At 38.5% G+C, this 20,150-nt stretch overlaps 6 protein-coding genes across 6 annotated transcripts; all 6 read left to right on the plus strand.

Annotated features, from left to right (window-relative positions):
• The first annotated feature begins 1,337 nt into the window (after positions 1-1,337).
• On the plus strand, positions 1,338-2,276 carry LOC136966752 (olfactory receptor 10A6-like). The gene has a single exon (XM_067261076.1). It carries the CDS (start codon positions 1,338-1,340, stop codon positions 2,274-2,276), a length of 939 nt encoding a protein of 312 aa, XP_067117177.1.
• A 1,533-nt stretch (positions 2,277-3,809) lies between these two features.
• On the plus strand, positions 3,810-4,748 carry LOC136966640 (olfactory receptor 10A3-like). The gene has a single exon (XM_067261068.1). The coding sequence runs from the start codon at positions 3,810-3,812 to the stop codon at positions 4,746-4,748; it is 939 nt and encodes a 312-aa protein (XP_067117169.1).
• Positions 4,749-5,974: 1,226 nt separating this feature from the next.
• LOC136966704 (olfactory receptor 10A6-like) lies at positions 5,975-7,250 on the plus strand. Its single transcript, XM_067261072.1, has 2 exons — positions 5,975-6,917; positions 7,207-7,250. The coding sequence occupies exons 1-2, from the start codon at positions 6,023-6,025 to the stop codon at positions 7,248-7,250; spliced, it is 939 nt and encodes a 312-aa protein (XP_067117173.1). The 5' UTR covers positions 5,975-6,022.
• A 1,276-nt stretch (positions 7,251-8,526) lies between these two features.
• Positions 8,527-9,471, plus strand: LOC136967513 (olfactory receptor 4B13-like). Its single transcript, XM_067261332.1, has one exon. The coding sequence runs from the start codon at positions 8,527-8,529 to the stop codon at positions 9,469-9,471; it is 945 nt and encodes a 314-aa protein (XP_067117433.1).
• Positions 9,472-11,787: 2,316 nt separating this feature from the next.
• On the plus strand, positions 11,788-12,732 carry LOC136967523 (olfactory receptor 10A3-like). Its single transcript, XM_067261343.1, has one exon. The coding sequence runs from the start codon at positions 11,788-11,790 to the stop codon at positions 12,730-12,732; it is 945 nt and encodes a 314-aa protein (XP_067117444.1).
• Positions 12,733-17,144: 4,412 nt separating this feature from the next.
• LOC136932849 (lanC-like protein 3) lies at positions 17,145-19,766 on the plus strand. Its single transcript, XM_067228145.1, has 5 exons — positions 17,145-17,672; positions 17,795-17,918; positions 18,992-19,189; positions 19,288-19,495; positions 19,607-19,766. Exons 1-5 carry the CDS (start codon positions 17,145-17,147, stop codon positions 19,764-19,766), a joined length of 1,218 nt encoding a protein of 405 aa, XP_067084246.1.
• Positions 19,767-20,150: the final 384 nt, after the last annotated feature.

Here is a 20,150-nt window from a genome sequence, read left to right on the forward strand (position 1 = left end):
GATCAAAAGCAATCTTTGGGACATTTCAAAACACCTATGTGAGACTATATACTGTAACTTGAATATTTAAGTTAAATTGTTAATCTTGTCTATGACGCTTCTTTTAACTAGATAAAAAAAGGTAAAGATTAAAAGAAACATTTTATTAAACTCAAGTATGTATTTATTTAGAAATTTTACAAGTTCTTCCCTCACAATATGATTGTTTAAGAACTGTGGTCTATCCCTAATATAAAAAGCGTAAAAGGCTCTTTGCAGTTCAATTTGAATGGTGACTGTGGAACAGGTTAACCATTGATTGCTTCCGTTTCACCTGTACATTAAAAAAGATGTACTCTAGTATTGAACAATCAATGTAAAAAAGTTTTGCTTTCAGATGTTCCTTACAGTCTATCTAAAAGTAGATGCAATGTTTATACTTACATGAACACAAAAGTTGGCAACAATTGTATTTGTAATTTAAATTGTAGCTCTTGTTTACACATCCATAGTATTGTCTAGTCTGTATCTGTTGCACACATAGGGAGAACAGATCATCAGCGTATTGAGGAGATTAAAATATATATCGCTGAGAGTAGAAGATTGTGTCTCCAAGTATACATTATTAAAAGTACAATTTAAAAAAGTACATGTTGTAAATTAGGGTTTTTGAGAAGCCCCAATAAAGAATATTGAAATTTCCACCGCAACCCTAAATGGTCCAAAAAGAGGCTGTCTCAAGGAGTGGCCAGCGACTGACAGACTAACCATCCCAGGCCCACTCAGCACCTACTGTCCCTAACCCCTCAAGGTCAGTGACTGGACTGCTCACCAGCCATGTATATACAGTACAGAATACAGTACACAATGTCCTCCTCCTATCCATGGCCATCTCAAGGCTTTCTCCTCTGAGCCCATCTGATTGGCTGGTTATGTCTCTCCCAAACAGTATATCAGATCAGTACTGTAGCTGCCTCCATGTAGCTTAGCCAGTTACCCTTACTGCAGCTGACTAGACTGCAGTTTCTGTGGAAGACTTTGTAGACAATGAACTATTGTAAGTATAAAACAGAGTCGGGACTTGGTAAGACTCAGAGGGTAAAATAGCTGTTAGGTGTGAAATGGTTATGAATTTTCCTTAGTTCCAAATAGGAAAACTAGGTTTCTTGTAAATGTTAACAAACTAAGCTGAAGTATCTACAGTATACCAAATTGTATTGTATACAAGATGGGATAAGGATCAAATAACATGTGTTTTAACAAGTAAATTGGAATTATTAGACATTCAGTCAGTTGACAAAAAGTTTTAAACTATTAGAAATTGTGTTCATTGCTTCTCAAACAATTGCACATTTACTATGGAAAACGCAACACTCTTTATTTCATTTGTACTGTCTGCGTATGAAAATGTAGGACTATTGAAATACTTGTATTTTACTATAATGATTGTGTTGTACATGGCAATAATCTTTGCTAACACAATGCTTATAGTGGTGATATCCATGGAAAGAAAGCTACACCAGCCCATGTATCTGTTTCTCTGCAGTTTGTTTGTTAATGAATTATATGGCAGTACAGCTGTTTTACCTTTCCTTATGGTACAGGTTCTATCAGACACTCATGTTGTGCCTGCTCATTATTGTTATTTACAGATATTTGTTATTTACACTTATGCAATATTTGAATTCTGCATTTTAGCTGCCATGGCATATGACAGGTATGTTTCTATCTGTTATCCTTTGCAGTACCATGTCATTATGACATCTAATAGAGTGTTCATGATCATAATGCTATCCTGGATTTACTCTTTTATGAACATTACTTTGTCTATGTATTCAAGTGTAAGTTTACCCAAGTGTGGCAACATTATGGATAAAGTATATTGTAATAACTATTCATTAGTCAAACTGGCCTGTTCAGACACAACAGTGAATAACTACGGTGGAATATTTGGAACTTTTCTGTCTGTTGTTGTCCCTATGGTCCCCATTTCCTTCTCCTACATCAAGATTTTAAGTATTTGTTTAAGATCTTCAAAGGAGACTAAACAGAAAGCCCTCCGTACATGCACACCTCACTTGGCTTCTCTGATCAATTTCTTCTTTGGCTGTTGGTTTGAGATTATGCAGAGTAGATTTGACATGACTCATGTCCCAGCTGTTCTGCGTATTATTATCTCATTGTACTTCCTGGTGTGCCAACCACTTTTTAACCCTGTACTATATGGATTTAATTTATCAACGATCAAACAACAATGTAAGACTTTGTTCCTCAAGAAATTTGCTATTCAAGGATGATTTGATATGTTTTAATTGCATCAAAATAGATAAGATCTTTCTGTAATTGCAAAACCCCTGTGTGAGACCATATACAGTAGCTTAAATACTTCTGTTTAGTTTTTATTCTTATATATGGTTCTTTGTCTAACTTGAGTCAACAACAAAAAAAATCAATGCAACAAAGGAAAAATACAATTTAACTTATTTTTGTGTTGTATTGATAATTATAGTGGACCTGACATCAAAATATGATTGTTTAGGAACCGTTAGACTGTACATTCCAAATGAATAAGGGTAAAAGGCTCTTTACAGTTTAATTTGAATGATGACTGTGCTACACATTAGCCATGCTATCTTCCATTTAACCTCATCATTACTTCTACAGTAAGGATGCACTCCGTTCTCCTTTGGCTGTTGGTTTGAGATTCTGCAGAGTAGATTTGACATGACTCATGTCCCAGCTGTTCTGCGTATTATTATCTCATTGTACTTCCTGGTGTGCAAACCACTTTTTAACCCTGTACTATATGGATTTAATTGATCAACGATCAGACAACAATGTAAGACTTTGTTCCTCAAGAAATATGCAAGGATGATTTGAGATCTTTGGGACATTTCAAAACACCTATATGAGACTATATACTGTAACTTGAATATTTCTGTTAAATTGTTAATCTTGTCTATGATGCTTCTTTTAACTAGATAAAAAAGGTTAAGATTAAAATAAACATTTTATTTAACTCAAGTATATGTTTGTTTGGAAATGTTACAAATTATTCCCTCACAATCAGATTGAAATGTATATTGCTGAGAATAGAATATTATTTCTCAAAGTATACATTATTAAAAGTAAAATTTAAAAAATTATATATATTGTAAGTTAGGGTTTGTGAGATTCCCAATAAAAGGATATTGAAATAACCACCGCAACCCTAAATGGTCCAGAAAGAGGCTGTCTCAAGGAGTGGCCAGCGACTGACAGACTAACCATCCCAGGCCCACTCAGCACCTACTGTCCCTAACCCCTCAAGGTCAGTGACTGGACTGCTCACCAGCCATGTATATACAGTACAGAATACAGTACACAATGTCCTCCTCCTATCCATGGCCATCTCAAGGTTTTCTCCTTTGAGCACATCTGATTGGCAGGTTGTGTCCCTCCCAAACAGTATATAAGATCAGTACTGTAGCTGCCTCCATGTAGCTTAGCCAGTTACCTTTACTGCAGCTGACTAGACTGCAGTTTCTGTGGAGCACTTTGTAGACAAGGAACTGTTGTAAGTGTAAAACAGAGACAGGACTTGGTAAGAGAGGGTAGAATATTTGTTAAGTTTGAGGCGGTTATGATAGATACATTTTCTTAGTAGAATAAAGGACAACTAGGTTGATTAGTGTACATTTTAACATAATAAGCTGGTCATTGATGAATTATAAATTGTATTAAGGAAATAACAATGATTAAAAATTCAGTCAGTTGACAAAAAGTTTAAAACCTTTAGAAATTGTGTTAAGATGTAATTTCCTTGCTTTTTAAACAATTGCACATTTACAATGGAGAATTCAACACAGTTTATGTCATTTGTACTGTCTGCGTATGAAAATGTAGGACTATTGAAATACTTGTATTTTACTATAATAAGTGTGTTGTACATGGCAATAGTGTTTGCTAACACAATGCTTATAGTGGTGATATCCATGGAAAGAAAGCTACACAAGCCCATGTATCTGTTTCTCTGCAGTTTGCTTGTTAATGAATTATATGGCAGTACAGCTGTTTTACCTTTCCTTATGGTACAGGTTCTATCAGACACACATGTGGTGCCTGCTCATTATTGTTATTTACAGATATATGTTATTTACACATATGCATCAATTGAATTCTGCAATTTAGCAGCCATGGCATATGACAGGTATGTTTGTATTTGTTATCCTTTGCAGTACCATGTCATTATGACATCTAATAGAGTGTTCATGATCATAATGCTACTCTGGATTTACTCTTTCATTAAATTCAGCATCACTCTATCTTTAAGTATTAGTTTAACTCGGTGTGGAAACATTTTAGACAAAGTGTTTTGTGATAACTATTTATTAGTCAAACTTTCCTGTTCAGACACAACAGTGAATAACTACTATGGACTATTTGGCATTGTTCTGTCTGTTGCTGTCCCTTTGGTCCCCATTTCCTTCTCCTACTTCAAGATTTTGCGTATTTGTTTAAGATCTTCAAAAGAGACTAGACAGAAAGCCATCAGCACATGCACACCCCACTTGGCTTCTCTGATCAACTTCACCTTTGGCTGTTGCTTTGAGATTCTGCAGAGTAGATTTGACATGACTCATGTCCCAGCTGTTCTGCGTATTATTATCTCATTGTACTTCCTGGTGTGCCAACCACTTTTTAATCCTGTACTATATGGATTGAATTTGTCAATAATCAGACAACAATGTAAGACTTTGTTCCTCAAGAAATCTGCCATTCAAGGATGATTTGATATGTTTTAATTTGATCAAAAGCAATCTTTGGGACATTTCAAAACACCTATGTGAGACTATATACTGTAACTTGAATATTTAAGTTAAATTGTTAATCTTGTCTATGACGCTTCTTTTAACTAGATAAAAAAAGGTAAAGATTAAAAGAAACATTTTATTAAACTCAAGTATGTATTTATTTAGAAATTTTACAAGTTCTTCCCTCACAATATGATTGTTTAAGAACTGTGGTCTATTCCTAATATAAAAAGCGTAAAAGGCTCTATACAGTTCAATTTGAATGATGACTGTGGAACAGGTTAACCATCTAAAAGTAGATGCAATGTTTATACTTACATGAACACAAAAGTTGGTAACAATTGTATTTGTAATTTAGATTATAGCTTTTGTTTACACATCCATAAATAGTATTGTCTAGTCTGTATCTGTTGCACACATAGGGAGAACAGATCATCACCATATTGAGGAGATTAAAATGTATATCGCTGAGAATAGAAGATTATCTCTCCAAGTATACATTATTAAAAGTTTACAAATATATATTTTATATATTGTAAATCAGGGTTTGTGAGATTCCCAATAAAAGGTATTCAAATGACCACCGCAACCCTAAATGGTCCAGAAAGAGGCTGTCTCAAGGAGTGGCCAGCGACTGACAGACTAACCATCCCAGGCCCACTCAGCACCTACTGTCCCTAACCCCTCAAGGTCAGTGACTGGACTGCTCACCAGCCATGTATATACAGTACAGAATACAGTACACAATGTCCTCCTCCTATCCATGGCCATCTCAAGGTTTTCTCCTCAGAGCCCATCTGATTGGCAGGTTGTGTACCTCCCAAACAGTATATAAGATCAGTACTGTAGCTGCCTCCATGTAGCTTAGCCAGTTACCCTTACTGCAACTGACTAGACTGCAGTTTCTGTGGAACACTTTGTAGACAAGGAACTATTGGAAGTGTTAAACAGAGAGTGGACTTGGTAAGACTCAGAGGGTAAAATAGCTGTTAGGTGTGAGGCGGTTATGATAGATTCATTTTCTTCGTATCAGAGAGGACAACTAGGTTGATTATTATGAATATTTTATACTATAAGATGAAGTACACACCTAAATACATTAAATACATGCAAAGGAGATAAGACCAAAATTAGCTCTATTTTATTACATAAGTTGTTATTATTTGAGATATTCAGTCAGTTTCCCCCAAAAGTTACTTTTCTAAATTGTGTAAAGTGTAATTTCCTGGTATAAACTATTGCCTTTTATTATGGGGAACTCCACAAAGTTTTTGTCATTTGTATTGTCTGCATATAAAAACGTAGGACTATTGAAATACTTGTATTTTACTATAATAAGTGTGTTGTACATTGCAATAGTGTTTGCTAACACAATGCTTATAGTGGTGATATCCATGGAAAGAAAGCTACACCAGCCCATGTATCTGTTTCTCTGCAGTTTGTTTGTTAATGAATTATACGGCAGTGCAGCTTTATTGCCTTTCCTTATGGTACAGGTTCTATCAGACACACATGTTGTGCCTGCTCATTATTGTTATTTACAGATATATGTTATTTACACATATGCAGTAATTGAATTCTGCAATTTAGCAGCCATGGCATATGACAGGTATGTTTGTATTTGTTATCCTTTGCAGTACCATGTCATTATGACATCTAATAGAGTGTTCATAATCATAATGCTACTCTGGATTTACTCTTTTATTAACTTTATTTTTACTTTGTATTCAAGTGTAATTTTAACCAAGTGTGGCAATATCATGGATAAAGTGTATTGTAATAATTATTCATTAGTCAAACTTGCCTGTTCAGACACAACAGTGAATAACTACTATGGACTAATTGGAACTTTTCTGTCTGTTGGTGTACCTGTGGGCCCCATTTTATTCTCCTACATCAAGATTTTACGTATTTGTTTAAGATCTTCAAAAGAGACTAGACAGAAAGCCATCAGTACATGCACTCCTCACTTGGCTTCTCTGATCAACTTCTCCTTCGGCTGTTGCTTTGAGATTCTGCAGAGTAGATTTGACATGACTCATGTCCCAGCTGTTCTGCGTATTATTATCTCATTGTACTTCCTGGTGTGCCAACCACTTTTTAACCCTGTACTATATGGACTGAATTTGTCAACCATCAGACAACATTGTAAGTCTTCGTTCCTCAAGAAAATACATATTTTAAGGATGATTTGATATGTTTTAGTTACGTCATGTGAGATGAGATCTTCCTGAAACGTACAAAACCGCTGTTTAAGATGATAGGTGATATATGTCAGTCAATGTGTTTATCTGGCCTCAGGCACTTCTAACTCATAAAGCAACAGATCGAAAGAAACTAATTGTTTAACTTTTTTTTTTTATATACTTCCTGGTGTGCCAACCACTTTTTAACCCTGTACTATATGGATTGAATTTGTCAATAATCAGACAACAATGTAAGACTTTGTTCCTGAAGAAATATGCCATTCAAGGATGATTTGATAGGTTTTAATTGAATCAAGGGATATCTTTGGGACATTTCAAAACACCTATTTGAGACGATATGTACTGTGACTTGGATATTTCTGTAAAATTGTTTATCTTGTCTATGACGCTACTTTTAACTAGATAAAAAAAGGTCAAGATTAAAATAAACATTTTATCGAAGTCATGTATGTGTTCGTTTGGAAATTTTACAAGTTCTTCCATTACAATCTGATTGTTTAAGAACTTTGGTCTATCCCTAATATAATAAGCATAAAAGGCTCTATACAGTTCAATTTGAATGATGACTGTGGAACAGGTTAACCATCTAAAAGTAGATGCAATGTTTATACTTACATGAACACAAAAGTTGGTAACAATTGTATTTGTAATTTAGATTATAGCTTTTGTTTACACATCCATAAATAGTATTGTCTAGTCTGTATCTGTTGCACACATAGGGAGAACAGATCATCACCATATTGAGGAGATTAAAATGTATATCGCTGAGAATAGAACATTATCTCTGCAAGTATACATTATTAAAAGTTTACAAATATATATTTTATATATTGTAAATCAGGGTTTGTGAGATTCCCAATAAAAGGTATTAAAATGACCACCGCAACCCTAAATGGTCCAGAAAGAGGCTGTCTCAAGGAGTGGCCAGCGACTGACAGACTAACCATCCCAGGCCCACTCAGCACCTACTGTCCCTAACCCCTCAAGGTCAGTGACTGGACTGCTCACCAGCCATGTATATACAGTACAGAATACAGTACACAATGTCCTCCTCCTATCCATGGCCATTTCAAGGTTTTCTCCTTTGAGCACATCTGATTGGCAGGTTGTGTCCCTCCCAAACAGTATATCAGATCAGTACTGTAGCTGCCTCCATGTAGCTTAGCCAGTTACCTTTACTGCAGCTGACGAGACTGCAGTTTCTGTGGAACACTTTGTAGACAAGGAACTATTGGAAGTGTTAAACAGAGAGTGGACTTGGTAAGACTCAGAGGGTAAAATAGCTGTCAGGTGTGAGGCGGTTATGATAGATTCATTTTCTTCGTATCAGAGAGGACAACTAGGTTGATTATTATGAATATTTTATACTATAAGATGAAGTACACACCTAAATACATTGAATACATGCAAAGGAGATAAGACCAAAATTAGCTCTATTTTATTACATAAGTTGTTATTATTTGAGATATTCAGTCAGTTTCCCCCAAAAGTTACTTTTCTAAATTGTGTAAAGTGTAATTTCCTGGTGTAAACTATTGCCTTTTATTATGGGGAACTCAACAAAGTTTTTGTCATTTGTATTGTCTGCATATAAAAACGTAGGACTATTGAAATACTTGTATTTTGCTATAATAATTGTGTTGTACATGGCAATAATCTTTGCTAACACAATGCTTATAGTGGTGATATCCATGGAAAGAAAGCTACACCAGCCCATGTATCTGTTTCTCTGCAGTTTGTTTGTTAATGAATTATATGGCAGTGCAGCTTTATTTCCTTTCCTCATGCTGCAGGTTCTATCAGACACTCATGTTGTGCCTGCTCATTATTGTTATTTACAGATATTTGTTCTTTACACATATGCAGTAATTGAATTCTGGAATTTAGCAGCCATGGCATATGACAGGTATGTTTGTATATGTTATCCTTTGCAGTACCATGTCATTATGACATCTAATAGAGTGTTCATGATCATAATGCTACTCTGGATTTACTCTTTTATTAACTTTATTTTTACTTTGTATTCAAGTGTAATTTTAACCAAGTGTGGCAATATCATGGATAAAGTGTATTGTAATAATTATTCATTAGTCAAACTTGCCTGTTCAGACACAACAGTGAATAACTACTATGGACTAATTGGAACTTTTCTGTCTGTTGGTGTACCTGTGGGCCCCATTTTATTCTCCTACATCAAGATTTTACGTATTTGTTTAAGATCTTCAAAAGAGACTAGACAGAAAGCCATCAGTACATGCACACCTCACTTGGCTTCTCTGATCAACTTCTCCTTTGGCTGTTGCTTTGAGATTCTGCAGAGTAGATTTGACATGACTCATGTCCCAGCTGTTCTGCGTATTATTATCTCATTGTACTTCCTGGTGTGCCAACCACTTTTTAACCCTGTAATATATGGACTGAATTTGTCAACCATCAGACAACATTGTAAGTCTTCGTTCCTCAAGAAAATACATATTTTAAGGATGATTTGATATGTTTTAGTTACGTCATGTGAGATGAGATCTTCCTGAAACGTACAAAACCGCTGTTTAAGATGATAGGTGATATATGTCAGTCAATGTGTTTATCTGGCCTCAGGCACTTCTAACTCATAAAGCAACAGATCGAAAGAATAATTGTTGAACTTCTTTTTTTTGTGTTCTAATGGTAACTATACGAGTTCCGACCGCATAGTGTGATTGTTTGAAACTCTATACATTACAATTTGAGTTATGACCTAGTCTGTGCCTCGCATTGGGTTTCCTCCACAAAGAACCCAAACATTAAAACATGCAGAACTGATTGCTCTCCAGCCCGGGGACCCATCCGACGTTGCCCCTGGACGTGGCCCCTGGACGTGGCCCCTGGACCTGGCCCCTGGACGTGGCCCCTGGGTGTTGCTGATGTCGCTGCCCACTGCCCCCGGCTGTACTGGGAGGAAGGGTAGCATGATGGGACAAAAGCAGAAACTAATTTGTCTCGCGGACGCCCTGATGAGTGTGTGTTTCACCGATGTTTCTCCGCATGTGTGTATCAAATTTGTGAAATGATAAAGGATTCTTCTTTCTCTTTAGTCCATGTGTACATTAATTAGGCTGCACTAATCAGTAAGAAGCCGTGTCAATCACAAACCCTACAACAGTTACGTTAGTATGGACCTTGTTATTTACAATGTTTTATCCAAATACTGTACCCATTTAACTATGGTGATTAGTTTGTTGCTATGGAGCTGAGAAGCAGCTCATATCCATGGGTCCACTATTTGCTGTAAATAAAGCAAGACTCTTTTTATTTCATTTCCTGTTTATGCAGGAACTATTCTCACCATTTAAGACTGCCAGGCAATAGAAAACTGTTTTCCTTGGCGGAGTCCATTAAAATTGATCGAATAGTAGATTAAATTGTAAAACTCCATAAAAGTATGATTTATATTTAACTATAATTCCAGGAATCTCTGTGTGTCTGTGGTTTGATTATGTAGTGAATCAGGCCCTGGATGAAGTTGAAATGCAACAGGTGTTTTGCTCAGGGCCCAAGGACGTACAATGTCCCGTTTGAAGTTGTGTGGATGAATGCCTTTGGCGAAGCAGGCCTTCCTCCTTCGCTTATTTTGTGAAACCACTGTCCCAAGTATTGGGTCAGCTGTTTCTCCTATTTTAATGTATTTGATGATGTTGCCTTGTCAGCTTACAGTAGTGCTAGCTGCCTCAAATCTCGGATTGTTTAAATCCAGTGTGAAACATGATTTATTCACCCGGATGGAGGAATCCGAATTCTAGTCAATACAATCCTGTTGTTTTTGGTAATACTTTTTTTTGCGAGATATACAAGTTTCACAAGTCCATTGTGAAAGAATTGTGGGAAAGAATACATAAATTATGTGCTAAGTTGCAGTTTGTGAAGAGCCCCAAAATAAAGGACATACAAATTACTTCCACAACTGTCGATATACAAACATGGTTTATTTCAGTACACAGTTTTGCCAAGTACAGCATTGTATCCATGTTGATCTACTTCAAACATCAATCATCAAAAAACACGTTGTTTGTGCATCGTTAGAGTTAAGGTGATCATCTGAAGGATCTTTCTATTGAGGATTTTCACAAACCATAACTTACAACGTATAAAGGTTTTCTTTTCTTTTTATGATGATATACTGAACTCACCGGTGAAGTTGTATTCCAACTCCCAGACTAGGCCAGCTAGACCAGAGAGTTCAGTTGCTTAGCTACTAAAGCCCATCCCTCTCCCACAAGACTGGTCACAACTTTGATTGACAGGTTGTGTCTCTCCCACACAGCATATCAGGTCAGTAGCTTCGTGTCTCCATATAGTTTAGCCAGTCTACTCTAGTGCAGACAACCAGACTACAGTTCTGCAGCATCTATGTTTTTTGTGGTACATTTCATATACAGAGGGAACTATTGAAAGTTGCAATAACATTGCGTTGGGATTGTTGAGACCGAGAGGGTAGAACAGCTGGATGGTGGGAGACAGTTATGATGCTAGAGATTATAGTAGGCTGTGTTGTGGTGCACCACATGAACAACCCCTATCCTGCTGGTTACTAAAGATAGAGAAACCAGGTTTATTATTACAAATGATAATACAATAAGTTAGAGGATCCACACCAATACTGTATGCATTGCACGCATGCAAATGAGGTAAATATTTTTTGTCATTGTATCAAAGTATTTCAGTGGTAATTAATACTGATACAGATTTGCTTTGCTTTTTATAACTCCTTATGCTTGTAGAAATTATATTACATTTGTATTTGTGTGGTTTCGAAGTACAATATAATTACAATGGAAAACTCAACACAGATTTTGTCATTCGAACTGTCTGCATATGGAAACATAGGACTATTGAAATACTTGTATTTTACTATAATAAGTGTGTTGTACATTGCAATAGTGTTTGCTAACACAATGCTTATAGTGGTGATATCCATGGAAAGAAAGCTACACCAGCCCATGTATCTGTTTCTCTGCAGTTTGTTTGTTAATGAATTATATGGCAGTGCAGCTTTATTGCCTTTCCTCATGCTGCAGGTTCTATCAGACACTCATGTTGTGTCTATTTATTATTGTTATTTACAGATATATGTTATTTACACTTATGTTTCAATTGAATTCTGCAATTTAGCTGCCATGGCATATGACAGGTATGTATCTATCTGTTATCCTTTGCAGTACCATGTCATTATGACCTCTAATAGAGTGCTCATGATCATAATGCTACTCTGGATTTACTCTTTCATTAAATTCAGCATCACTCTATCTTTAAGTATTAGTTTAACTCGGTGTGGAAACATTTTAGACAAAGTGTTTTGTGATAACTATTTATTAGTCAAACTTTCCTGTTCAGACACAACAGTGAATAACTACTACGGACTATTTGGAACTTTTCTGTCTGTTGTTGTCCCTGTGGGCCCCATTTTATTCTCCTACATCAAGATTTTAAGTATTTGTTTAAGATCTTCAAAAGAGACTAGACAGAAAGCCATCAGCACATGCACACCCCACTTGGCTTCTCTGATCAACTTCTCCTTTGGCTGTTGCTTTGAGATTCTGCAGAGTAGATTTGACATGACTCATGTCCCAGCTGTTCTGCGTATTATTATCTCATTGTACTTCCTGGTGTGCCAACCACTTTTTAACCCTGTACTATATGGATTGAATTTGTCAATAATCAGACAACAATGTAAGACTTTGTTCCTGAAGAAAATACATGTTAACATACTAAGCTGAAGAATGTACAGTATACCAAATTGTATTGTATTCAAGTAAATGGGATAGGGATCAAATAACATGTGTTTTAACAAGTAAATTGGAATTATTCGACATTCAGTCAGTTGACAAAAAGTTTTAAACTATTAGAAATTGTGTTAATATGTAATATCCTTGCTTCTCAAACAATTGCACATTTGCTATGGAGAACTCAACACTCTTTATTTCATTTGTACTGTCTGCGTATGAAAACGTAGGATTATTGAAATACTTGTATTTTACTATAATGATTGTGTTGTACATTGTAATAGTGTTTGATAACACAATGCTTATAGTGGTGATATCCATGGAAAGAAAGCTACACAAGCCCATGTATCTGTTTCTCTGCAGTTTGTTTGTTAATGAATTATATGGCAGTGCAGCTGTTTTGCCTTTCCTTATGGTACAGGTTCTATTCAATTCAATTCAGCTTTATTAGCATGACAGTCATTATAACCGTATTGCTAAAGCTAGAGGCACAACAATAGACATTCATACATCAACAACACTAGGAACGACAGCCAGTATTGTTCAGAACATGTGGCAACAATAAAGCGTCATGAACAGCAAACAACAATTTGCAAGACACAGTGACCGAAAACCGAAAAATCTGAAACAAATCAAAACAAAAACAGCGGACGATACATATTACAAATAGAAGGTAACTTCAGGGCTGGTCACACTACATTCTGGTTTTCCCTCATTTCATGGCACATTTTGAGAAATCGTCCAGATAGGGGGGTTGTGTGTCCCTCCCCAAGAGCATTTTATATTCTTCACCATCGGACATTTTGGTGAACAATGGTACAAGGGATTCAAATTTATCAAAGAAATGCTGTCTGGTATTTCTGTACCGTTGGCAGTGTAGTAGAAAGTGCATCTCTGTCTCTACCTCACCTGTCGTACAGTGGCCACACACTCTGGACTCTACCGGTAACCAGGTTTTCTTATGTCTGCCTTTTTCAATGGCCAGATTGTGTTCACTGATCCTGTATTTGGTCAGGATCTGTCTCTGTTTTACATCTTTTACAGTATAAAGATATTTAGCCAATTCTATCAGACACACATGTTGTGCCTGCGACACAGACAATAGAGGGGGGTGCATTTCACGACAGGCTTGTCGTATTCCTTCTTGCCATGAAATGCACCCCTGTTAACTTTGACTAGGAAAGTGTCACATGCCTGAAACGTACTGTGGTTGCTCATACTAGTGCCCTCAGTGTATAGTAAGAATCATTTGGTGCTGGGATATACAGAACAGACAATAGAGGGGGGTGCATTTCACGACAGGCTTGTCGTATTCCTTCTTGCCATGAAATGCACCCCCTGCTAACTCTGACTAGGAAAGTGTTACATGCCTGAAACGTACTATGGTTACTCATACTAGTGCCCTCAGTGTAGAGTAAGAATCATTTGATGCTGGGATATACAGAACAGACAATATAGGGGGGTGCATTTCACGACAAGCTTGTTGTATTCCTTCTTGCCATGAAATGCACCCCCTGCTAACTCCGACTAGGAAAGTGTTACATGCCTGAAATTTACTGTGGTTACTCATATTAGTGCCTTCAGTGTACAGTAAGAATCATTTGATGCTGGGATATACAGAACAGACAATATAGGGGGGTGCATTTCACGACAGGCTTGTTGTATTCCTTCTTGCCATGAAATGCACCCCCTGCTAACTTTGACTAGGAAAGTGTCACATGCCTGAAACTTACTGTGGTTACTCATACTACTGCCCTCAGTGTACAGTAAGAATCATTTGGTGCTGGGATATACAGAACAGACAATAAAGTGGGGTGCATTTCACGACAGGCTTGTTGTATTCCTTCTTGCCATGAAATGCACCCCCTGCTAACTTTGACTAGGAAAGTGTCACATGCCTGAAACTTACTGTGGTTACTCATACTACTGCCCTCAGTGTACAGTAAGAATCATTTGGTGCTGGGATATACAGAACAGACAATAGAGGGGGGTGCATTTCACGACAGACTTGTCGTATTCCTTCTTGCCATGAAATGCACCCCCTGCTAACTCTGAGTAGGAAAGTGTCACATGCCTGAAACTTACTGTGGTTACTCATACTAGTGCCCTCAGTGTACAGTAAGAATCATTTGATGCTGGGATATACAGAACAGACAATAGAGGGGGGTGCATTTCACGACAGGCTTGTTGTATTCCTTCTTGCCATGAAATGCACCCCCTGCTAACTCTGACTAGGAAAGTGTTACATGCCTGAAACGTACTATGGTTACTCATACTAGTGCCCTCAGTGTAGAGTAAGAATCATTTGATGCTGGGATATACAGAACAGACAATATAAGGGGGTGCATTTCACGACAAGCTTGTTGTATTCCTTCTTGCCATGAAATGCACCCCCTGCTAACTCCGACTAGGAAAGTGTTACATGCCTGAAATTTACTGTGGTTACTCATATTAGTGCCTTCAGTGTACAGTAAGAATCATTTGATGCTGGGATATACAGAACAGACAATATAGGGGGGTGCATTTCACGACAGGCTTGTTGTATTCCTTCTTGCCGTGAAATGCACCCCCTGCTAACTCTGACTAGGAAAGTGTCACATGCCTGAAACTTACTGTGGTTACTCATACTACTGCCCTCAGTGTACAGTAAGAATCATTTGGTGCTGGGATATACAGAACAGACAATAAAGTGGGGTGCATTTCACGACAGGCTTGTTGTATTCCTTCTTGCCATGAAATGCACCCCCTGCTAACTTTGACTAGGAAAGTGTCACATGCCTGAAACTTACTGTGGTTACTCATACTACTGCCCTCAGTGTACAGTAAGAATCATTTGGTGCTGGGATATACAGAACAGACAATAAAGTGGGGTGCATTTCACGACAGGCTTGTTGTATTCCTTCTTGCCATGAAATGCACCCCCTGCTAACTCTGACTAGGAAAGTGTCACATGCCTGAAACTTACTGTGGTTACACGTACTAGCCCCATCTTGTGCAATGCACACAATATAAGGAGTTGGTTATTCGTCTGATTATGAAAATACTTCTGTGATATCAGACTTAACATACAATGTCAACTTAAAGGTAAAGTGGTTTGGCTTAAGGATGCGAGATTTCTGTTTGAGGACAGCTGTGATGTTGTGTGACCCCTTCATAGATGGTCCTTATGCGTGTTTACCTGGTGCATAGGTCTATGCCGCTACACATCAGCAAATTGGCTTCCAATGTCGTGTGGTTTTGCAGTTAAACACAAGAAGCAGCAAACAAATCGATTGATTTCAGACATAAGGTCATGGTGTAGATTACACAAAATTAGATTTTCTTTGTATAAGATAACCTTTGTTTCGTCTTTTTATATCTCACATGGCATTTAAGACTTCCGCTGTCTTCACAGAGAACAAAGGAGCAAGAACCAAACGGAACATTATCCAAGACATTCCAGGTGAAGAGTTACCCTAGCAACCATAGATATATAAAGCCTTTTTATATATCTATGCTAGCAACTTCCACTACTACTATTACTAGGCTACTACTTCTACGGATATTCTGCAGTGGTTAAGTGTGTGTATGACCAGAAACGTAATAATGAGGTTAGCCTTGTAGGGTTTATAGTGTAAAGTAGAGAACAGACTGAATGAAGAATCAACCATCATGGTAGTCAGGTAATTCGGTGGTGTATACATTTCAATATTAAGTATTCACATGTGTGTGAACATTTCACATGTGAATGTGATTTCATGTGTCTTATGTGAGCATTTCACTTATGTGGATGCGAGTTTTCAGTAGTATGAATGTGTGTGAACGTTTCATATGTGAATGTGTATGTTTCATGTGTTTGTGTAACGACAGTGTGAATCCTTTCCCAAACGGCCTCTCATATTCAGCCGTGGCAACGTCGTCTTCAGTACCATGGACAGCTGTCTGTAGACCGCGCCAGTCCTTGTGCGTAACGTAAGATTATAGAATTAGTCTACATCACCATCTACTGGTATACCAAAGTATTGTTGGGGGCGACTCATCAACTGAAAAGTTAAAATCACCAAAATAGTAAGACCTATTACTTAATCATGTTAGATTTGGTTAGATGGTTTCCGATAAATTTGGGTTATTTTTGCCTCCTGCATCATGAGAACATGTTATCCAAGTTATTATCCACCTATATTTCAGTGTGGTTTTGGTGGAGCTCCCAGACTGAACTTGCTACTGAAATGACAGCCTTTTAACCGGGTCTGTGATGCTTTCATCCATCATGTGATTCTACATTGCCTATTATTTCCGGGTTTCGTACGAGGCTGTCAGCCTTGCAGTGTGTGTGTAATATAGGGCATTTGCTTTCATTCACGGTTTATTTTTCCATTTAAAGACCGCCAAAACCGAACTCTTTGTAGTTAATCTCTCGATCGGTAATGGAAAACGCTCGTTGTTTTTCCAACCGTTTTGCCGACTACGAAGGTGCGCTTCTCGCAGGTCAGGGAATCGAGACAGTGGTACCCGCTGTCATAGCGACCATAGATAAAATATTGAAGAAGGTTGATTTAAATGCTTGTGATGGAGGGCTGTACGATGGTCCAGCGGGAGTGGCGTACATGCTCTACCACGTCTCCGAGTGCCCTCTGTTCTCAAAGCAAAGAGATAATTATCTCAAGACAGCCAAGCAGATCATTGACGTATCTGTGAGATACGTGGATGTGGAGCCAGACCAAAATATGCGTGCCGCCTTTCTCCTCGGCGGGGCAGGTATATATGCTGTGGCCGCGATGGTCTACAAAGCCTTGGGTTTGTCAGACTTTGTCAAGCCGCTGACAAAATTTCGTAATCTGTGGAAGGTGTGCGCGCCCATCAACTTCATGGAGTGCGGCTCAGATGAGCTTTTCGTAGGCCGTGCGGGGTACCTTTGCGCTGCCCTAGTGCTCAAACAGAAGTTGGCGATAGAGGTGAGCGTGTCTGTGTGTGTAAAACACACTCATAACACACACTCATTAATTGAAAGAATAGACCAAAATACAACAGCATAAACGTCTCAACATCAAATATAACATGAAATCTAATTTGACAGATTCTTAGCATGGATCAAATCACGGCCATATGCCAAGCCATCATTGAGTCTGGCAAACAGTATGCCAGGAGGAGAAGAAAGCCCTTTCCTCTCATGTTCACCTACTACGGCACCGAATACCTCGGTAAGACAGTCTTATCTGAACAGTATAAACCTCTTGGACAGTGCAGACATTAGGAAAATACATACAAAAATATATATGTTTCAGCATTTCTGCTTTATTGTGATGGGGACCGTTTAGAGGGAAAGGAGCTGTAGGAAATGGCCTGGGCTGTAATCGAACCTGGGACTCCTTGTCTCAGAAGAAAAGGGGAAAAGTAAGCTTAAAACAACTAATAACTAGGAAGATAGAAAATAGGAATGAAGGGGACACCATTGGGGAAGGGGAAAGCGGCCATAACTATGTTGGTTGTAATGTTTGAAGCTTTGAAACTTTGCTCTCCCTTGTTATCCCCATGATGAAGAACACAGCTGAAGATCCTCAGTAACCTTTACACCAACACACAGTCCATAGTAAGCACAGCACAACCCTGGGTGACACTTGCATGTATGCAGAACCAGCTTGGATATTATAGGGTTTCAAAACATTTCATCGATTCAGTGCATACCTGCACGTACTGAAAACAAGCACGCGCACGGCACAACCGCATGCCCCTTCCTCGAGGAACCTGTTTGTGTTTGTAGCATCTCTCCCCAGAGGCATCTCCAACTGTAAAAGACATCTGATACAAAACTTGTAAATACGATCCCCTCCACCTCAGCCCGCTGACCACAGCCTGTCTGTCTGCCCCAGCAGCATGCCTCCTCCTGCATGTCAGGAGAGGACAGAGAAAGGCCCTGATCTGCCTGCTGTCTCTAATGGAATCGTGTGTGTGTGTGCAATAACTGCTGGATCACCAATACTGTAGGGATTAGATAATCCGATTCTAACCCAGACAAACTGTCACTTTACATGTAAAACACTGCACTGCATGCTGGGATTGAGAGCAGATGAGGATTTTGTAAATGGTCCAAATAGCATTTAGGTTTATATTGTGGATAACTGACATCTTGAATTCATAATTTTTACACAAGACTTCTATACAGTCTGTCACTCTTCTTTGTTGGCTGTAGGTAGGTCAACCTACTGTGTCTGTGGGTACACTTGTTATTGTCCTTTATCTTATATTTCGTTTGTGTGTGTGTTTTGATCCCCAGGTGCAGCCCACGGGCTGTCATCAGTGCTTCAGATGCTGCTGTCCTACCACGAGGTGCTTAGCGGAGCCGAGAGAGACCTGGTGTGGCACAGTGTGAACTTCCTCATGAACCAGGAGCAGAACTGTAACTGGCCGGCCGAGCTGGGCGCTATGATAAAGAGGGAGAACGAACTGTTGCACTGGTGCCATGGGGCTCCTGGTACACACACATGCATAAACAAACACAGTATTTTCCTCCTATTGGTCGCCTTTACCCAAATCTAAACAATCTGCTGCTCTGCTTTCTCCTCTCCCCAGGTGTGGCATACCTGTTTGCCAAGGCCTACCTGATAAACAACAAGCCCCAGTATCTGGACACGTGCATCCGCTGTGGAGAGCTGGTCTGGGAGAAGGGGCTGTTGAAGAAGGGGCCGGGAATCTGCCACAGGGTGGCCGGCAGTGCCTACGTCTTCCTCCTCCTCTACCGCCTCACAGGAAACAGGAAGTACATCTACCGAGCACAGAGGCAGGGAAATATTTCTCGTAATACACATGCTCTCACCTGGTTCTTCCTCCTGTTCTTCTTCAGGTAATTTGAGCGGGTTTGAACATGTTGGCTTCTCTCTCTCTCCTCCAGGTTTGCAGAGTTCCTGTTCACGGATGAGTTCAAGGCAGGTTCCAGCTCGGTTACCAGTATTTACAGTCTCTTCGAGGGCCTCTCGGGCACTGTCTGCTTCCTGGTAGATATCCTCCAGCCGGACCAGGCAGAGTTCCCACTTTTTAGTATCTTTGTGTGAAGGCCCACTGAGTCATTGCTCCTGTTTGAATATTCTCAATGGTTTGCTTAGTTAAGTGTGGAAGAAAATATAGAAACAATTGCTTTCAGGCTTTATTACATTTTGTATGTGTTTCACTTTGGTTCCTATTGTTGTGAAATGGTTAGTCAGTCAAATTACATATTGATATTGTAGCTATTTTTATTGTTAGTATAAGTACAGAGTACAGAGAGTGGTTGTACATTTCTACCTTGAAAATAGTTATATTCTGTAAAAGAAATACATGCACACAAACACCACACTGTTAGTCAACAGTACACTATTCCAAGTTAGGTGCAAGCCCTTCTTAATAGGATTGGTGAGAAGAACTCAAATAACAGCCACAGAATGCTTTTTACTGCCTCC

This window comes from Osmerus mordax, chromosome 2, assembly GCF_038355195.1.
Source record: "Osmerus mordax isolate fOsmMor3 chromosome 2, fOsmMor3.pri, whole genome shotgun sequence".
In the NCBI taxonomy this organism is placed as follows: Eukaryota; Metazoa; Chordata; class Actinopteri; order Osmeriformes; family Osmeridae; genus Osmerus; species Osmerus mordax.

Bases quoted from the DNA above. Each gene is read 5' to 3' on its own strand.
- LOC136966704 (XM_067261072.1), top strand. From the start codon at position 6,023: ATGGGGAACTCCACAAAGTTTTTGTCATTTGTATTGTCTGCATATAAA. The intron at 6,918-7,206 runs ATTGTAAGTCTT...TAATCAGACAAC, and splicing joins TTTGTCAACCATCAGACAAC to AATGTAAGACTTTGTTCCTG.
- LOC136966640 (XM_067261068.1), top strand. From the start codon at position 3,810: ATGGAGAATTCAACACAGTTTATGTCATTTGTACTGTCTGCGTATGAA.
- LOC136932849 (XM_067228145.1), top strand. From the start codon at position 17,145: ATGGAAAACGCTCGTTGTTTTTCCAACCGTTTTGCCGACTACGAAGGT. The intron at 17,919-18,991 runs GTAAGACAGTCT...TTTGATCCCCAG, and splicing joins CTACGGCACCGAATACCTCG to GTGCAGCCCACGGGCTGTCA. The intron at 19,496-19,606 runs GCAGGGAAATAT...TCTCTCCTCCAG, and splicing joins TACATCTACCGAGCACAGAG to GTTTGCAGAGTTCCTGTTCA.
- LOC136967513 (XM_067261332.1), top strand. From the start codon at position 8,527: ATGGGGAACTCAACAAAGTTTTTGTCATTTGTATTGTCTGCATATAAA.
- LOC136967523 (XM_067261343.1), top strand. From the start codon at position 11,788: ATGGAAAACTCAACACAGATTTTGTCATTCGAACTGTCTGCATATGGA.
- LOC136966752 (XM_067261076.1), top strand. From the start codon at position 1,338: ATGGAAAACGCAACACTCTTTATTTCATTTGTACTGTCTGCGTATGAA.